This window comes from Sinocyclocheilus grahami, unplaced genomic scaffold (genome assembly GCF_001515645.1).
Source record: "Sinocyclocheilus grahami isolate Dianchi unplaced genomic scaffold, SAMN03320097.WGS_v1.1 scaffold1782.1, whole genome shotgun sequence".
NCBI lineage: Eukaryota > Metazoa > Chordata > Actinopteri > Cypriniformes > Cyprinidae > Sinocyclocheilus > Sinocyclocheilus grahami.
Window position 1 is genome coordinate 150837 of NW_015506961.1, and position 4592 is coordinate 155428.

Consider the following 4592-nt stretch of genomic DNA (forward strand, 5'->3'; position numbering starts at 1 on the left):
TGTGTGAGTGAGTGTGTGTGAGTGAGTGAGTGAGTGTGTGTGTTACAGATGTGTGTGTGAGTGAGTGTTACAGATGTGTGTTGTGTGTGTGTGTGTGTGCGTGTGTGTGTGTGTGTGTTTGAGTGAGTGTGTGTGTGTGTGTGTGTGTGAGTGAGCAATGACGTTCACAGACAGTAGCTGCGGGTCAAAGTCAGTGTCAGAAACTCTATTTAACTCTATTTCCAGCTGAAATCTCAGTGAATGTGGGTCGTGTGTCCAGATGGGCGTCAGACGCATCATGTCCTGTAACACTGACACAATAGAGACTAATATTAGCAGAACTCAACCTTTATTCCAGAGCTGAGATGCATTTATACTGACGCTCTGCTGCTTGACGAGCAGAAGAACAATCATATTTACTGTATATGTGTGTTTTTCTGCTCGACAGCAGCAGCGTCTGGATGGAAAGGTGTTGCTGAATCGAGGTTTTTATTATGAACATTACAGATGAATCACAGCTGTTCAGAATCATTAAGCGAACGAATCATATGATCCAAAAGTGTTGCATAAATCTGAAAGAAAATGTGCTAGATATCATTAGATATTGACCTGAAGCTCCTGTTAAAGACAAAAACGACCCATTCCAGCCTGGTTTGAGCTGAAGAACCGCATCAAAATCAACAGCGAAACATGAATCATGAGCAGCTGCGAGTGAATCACATCAACACGTCAGAATGAATCAAACATGAATCAGATCATTTATTATCTAACAGATAGACAGAAACCCTTTGCTGAAACAGTGCTTGAGTGTTGAATATGAACGTATAATTGATGATTTCAGCAGGAAAGAAGCTCTGATTGATTCTGCGTTCCAGATGAACATCACGTCCTCAATCTGTCCAGTTAAACTTAGCTCCGTTGTGCTTCTGTGTGAACTTTAGCAGTGTGGGAGTTCTAAAGTAAACAGGAAGTGAGCGCTGGAGGCACTGAAAACTCTTAATCCACTTCCAGTAACACACTCCGAACAGAGAGCCTGCTCGCAGCACAACACACAGACCTACAGGAATATATATATATACACACATGAGGCCTCAATCAAACACTTCAATTTAAGATTTATGTATTTGAACTTACAGCAATGAAACAGGTCAGATTTCTGTAATAGTGTTAATAAACTTTAACTACACAATAACTAGCTTTATGTATTTATCATTAATAAATAAAGTTTGTTTCATATATTTAACTGTATACACTGCAAACAATGATTTTCTTACTTAGATATTTATACTAGAAAACAAGACAAAATACTAAGAATTCTTGAATCAAGATGAATTTACAAGTAAAATGACTTAATATATTATGTCTTATTTTCTGAAAAAAATGATCAAAATGATGTTAATATTTGCTTAAAACAAGTAAAAATATCTGCCAATGGGGCAAGAAAAATACTCTTGTTTAGTCTTTGAATTAAGATTATTTTTCTTACTCAATTGGCAGATATTTGTGCTTGTTTTAAGCAAATATTAACATAATTTTTATCATTTAAAAAAAACAAAACAAGACTTAATATCTTGTCATTTTACTTGTTAATTAAATGCATCCTTGATTCAAGAATGTTGAATCAAGACAGAAATACGAAGAAAATAATTTTTTGCAGCGATATATTTATCATTAATAAATAAAGTTAGTTTCAGTTCAATTCACAGGTAGTCACATCTTTGTACTTTTAAACTGAATTTATTTATTCATTTTCACAACGAACAGATTTAAACCGAATCTAAGAAACTGTAATAAACTCTTTTTTAAATAAAATCAAGTAGATGCGAATAGTAAAGGATTTCTTGAGTGACCTGTTTCATCGACGAATGACTGACAAATATGCATTACTTCAGTTCATCAGTTCATGCTAAGAAGTTTATTAGTTTATGTTAGAACTGTGAAATCCTAATCGACGGAATATGTTTTATGCAGTTCAAATACAGAAATGATAAATGTAGGCTGCTGTTCTGCACAGCAGGATAAGAAATGCTGCAGATTGAGGAGACGACGCTCACAGACGATCATCATCTCTCCATCAGAACACACACGTTTGGGGAACACGGCAGCGGTTCCTGGAGCTCTTTTGGTGAAAATCATAATCAGGCCACTTCCTCTCATTCATCGGCCGCGCTGGGAAAGACTTTGATATCCTTCCTGCGGCGCGAGCGGCTCTTCTGCAGAACACGAGGCCAGGCGCTTGAGAGCAACTATTGTCTTTTGTTTGTATCTCTAAGTCACACACAATACATGGCTTTCCTTCTCATATAAATAATACGGTCGTCCTAAACCCAGCCTGGCCGGATTCTCGATCGAACTCGTTCACATGTCCCGCTTCAGGCATTTGTGTTTCACAGGAACATGTTGATCATTTAGTCAGAGAAGAAAGCTCAAGCTAAAATCACTGGATAAATGAGCCGGCGACGCGTGTCGAGATGATAACGAACCCAGCAAAAACCACAAACACGGCAGTGTGAGCTTGACAAATGCTCTAAATCTACGTTATTTAATTAAAACATTAAATAATAGCTGTACAGTGCATGATCCATGTAGTCCTCCTTCCAGAGATCCACTCACGCTCTCTATTAGCACTGAATTACAGCTTCTTCATCTTCACTCGTCACACAGTTTCTGAAAGCTGACACTCAAACAGCAGAAGCACACACCAAACCTGCTGTGAGCGTGTTCTTCATCCACAGACGCTAGGCGAGGATGTCGCTCCGCTTGCTGCACCACACCACTAGCACCACCATGGCCAGCGTGAGGAAGACGGGCACGAGGATGAGGAGGGTGAGCGTGTCGTCCGGCGGGTCAATGAACACGTGCTCCAGGCTGCAGTTGGAGAAGAAGTGCTTGTGGATGCTGATGATGAAGCGCTCCACCGCTGGGTTCGGCCAGAAGCAGCCGATGCGCTCGGCGTTCATCTCCGTGCAGAAGGAGAAGACGTGATACTCTCTGAGGAGACAAGCAGAAACCTGATCTGAATAAATAAGCTTCCATTGATGTATGGTTTGTTAGGATCGGACAATATTGGGCTGAGATGCAACTATTTGAAAATCTGGAATCTGAGGGTGCAAAAAAATCTAAATATTGAGAAAATCATCTTTAAAGTTGTTCAAATGAAGTTCTTAGCAATGCATATTACTAATCAAACATTAAGTTTTGATGTATTTACGGTAGGACATTTACTAAATATCTTCATGGAACATGATCTTTACTTAATATCCTAATGATTTTTGGCATAAAAGAGAAATGTATAATTGTGACCCATACAATGTATTGTTGGCTATTGCTACAAATATCCCCCAGCGACTCAACACTGCTTTTGTGCTGCAGGGACACATATGTGCTGCAGGCTCACATGTGATGGAGAAATTCAGGTCGTTTTCTTTCACAGCAATCAGTGCATCACTCATTTCCTTCAGGACGTCAGCCAGAGAAACGGCTCATATTCAGCGTTTAATGACTCTTTTCAGACAAATCTTTCCGATTAGCCGGAGTTCTGCCCGTGACACCAGCTTTATAATGCTAATAAAGTTCTTTCCTCTTCATCTTCACTGAGACGCAGATGAACAGAATTTACATCACAATACCAAAGCACACTTCATCACACAGTCCTCCTGATCGACGTCCAAAACACAAGATATTAATACTGGCACAAAGAACATGAAGCCTGATTCTGAGGATCATGAAGATGCTTTGCATTGGGATATCTTCATGACAATTAAACACATTCAGACTCTTCTTTGAGACACTACAGGCCAAACCAGCGTGTTTTCATGCACTGCTAAAGTTTTGCTGTATTTTGCTCCATAACATATCTTTAAAGAGTTTTTTCTCTTTACAGTTTTATTCCTCTCTATATTCTGAAGGGTTGTTCATATTTCATTCACACTGATTTATAAACATTTCACTCCTAAAAACATGCTGAAGATGTGTTTTATTTTCTGTCTGTTGACAGCATTTTCTGATTTATGGAGCGATAAAAAGAGAAATCCAGAATCCCCTCTGGAAAAACCTTCGACTCTAATATGACGACAAAATCAAAGAAGTGTGCAGATTTAATTTGCATATTCATACATAACATTTCAGAAACATTGTAACATGGTTTTAAACATTGTTAATTTGTTTACCTACTCACCTGTGGTGTTTCACTTTCTTATTAAGTCATATTCATTTCTATATTCTATACAGATTGTTTCAAGACAGCTTCACAGTAATACATTTTTTTCTAATTCAATTATTAATGTTATGAAAAAAAAAAAAAATCACACTCTCATCATTGTAATATAGCCACAAAAATCGGCCTATCCAGACACAATGATTGTTTTTATTAAAAGCAGAATGTGACTTTCAAAATAAAATTATAAATAAAAATTTTTCATAATGACAAGAATGTTTGGGATTAAATGAATTTGATATGAATGCAAAACAGGCTTTGCTTTCTTAATGAAAATAATTTTTTCTGATGTGAGTGAGTGTGAGTGTGAGTGTGAGTGTGTGTGTGTGTGTGTGTGTGTGTGTGTGTGTGAGTGAGTGTGAGTGTGTGTGTGTGTGTGTGTGTGTGTGTGAGTGTG

At 38.0% G+C, this 4592-nt stretch overlaps 1 protein-coding gene across 3 annotated transcripts in view; it reads right to left on the bottom strand.

Moving 5' to 3' along the window:
- Positions 1–1640: 1640 nt before the first annotated feature.
- Positions 1641–4592, bottom strand: part of LOC107572625 (receptor activity-modifying protein 3-like) — a 15535-nt gene continuing 12583 nt past the window's right edge. For all 3 annotated transcript variants that reach the window (XM_016259046.1, XM_016259045.1, XM_016259044.1), the window contains one exon: positions 1641–2970. In XM_016259046.1, the coding sequence (XP_016114532.1) occupies positions 2718–2970 (253 nt within the window). In that variant the 3' untranslated portion in view covers positions 1641–2717. The remainder of the gene's footprint in view (positions 2971–4592) is intronic.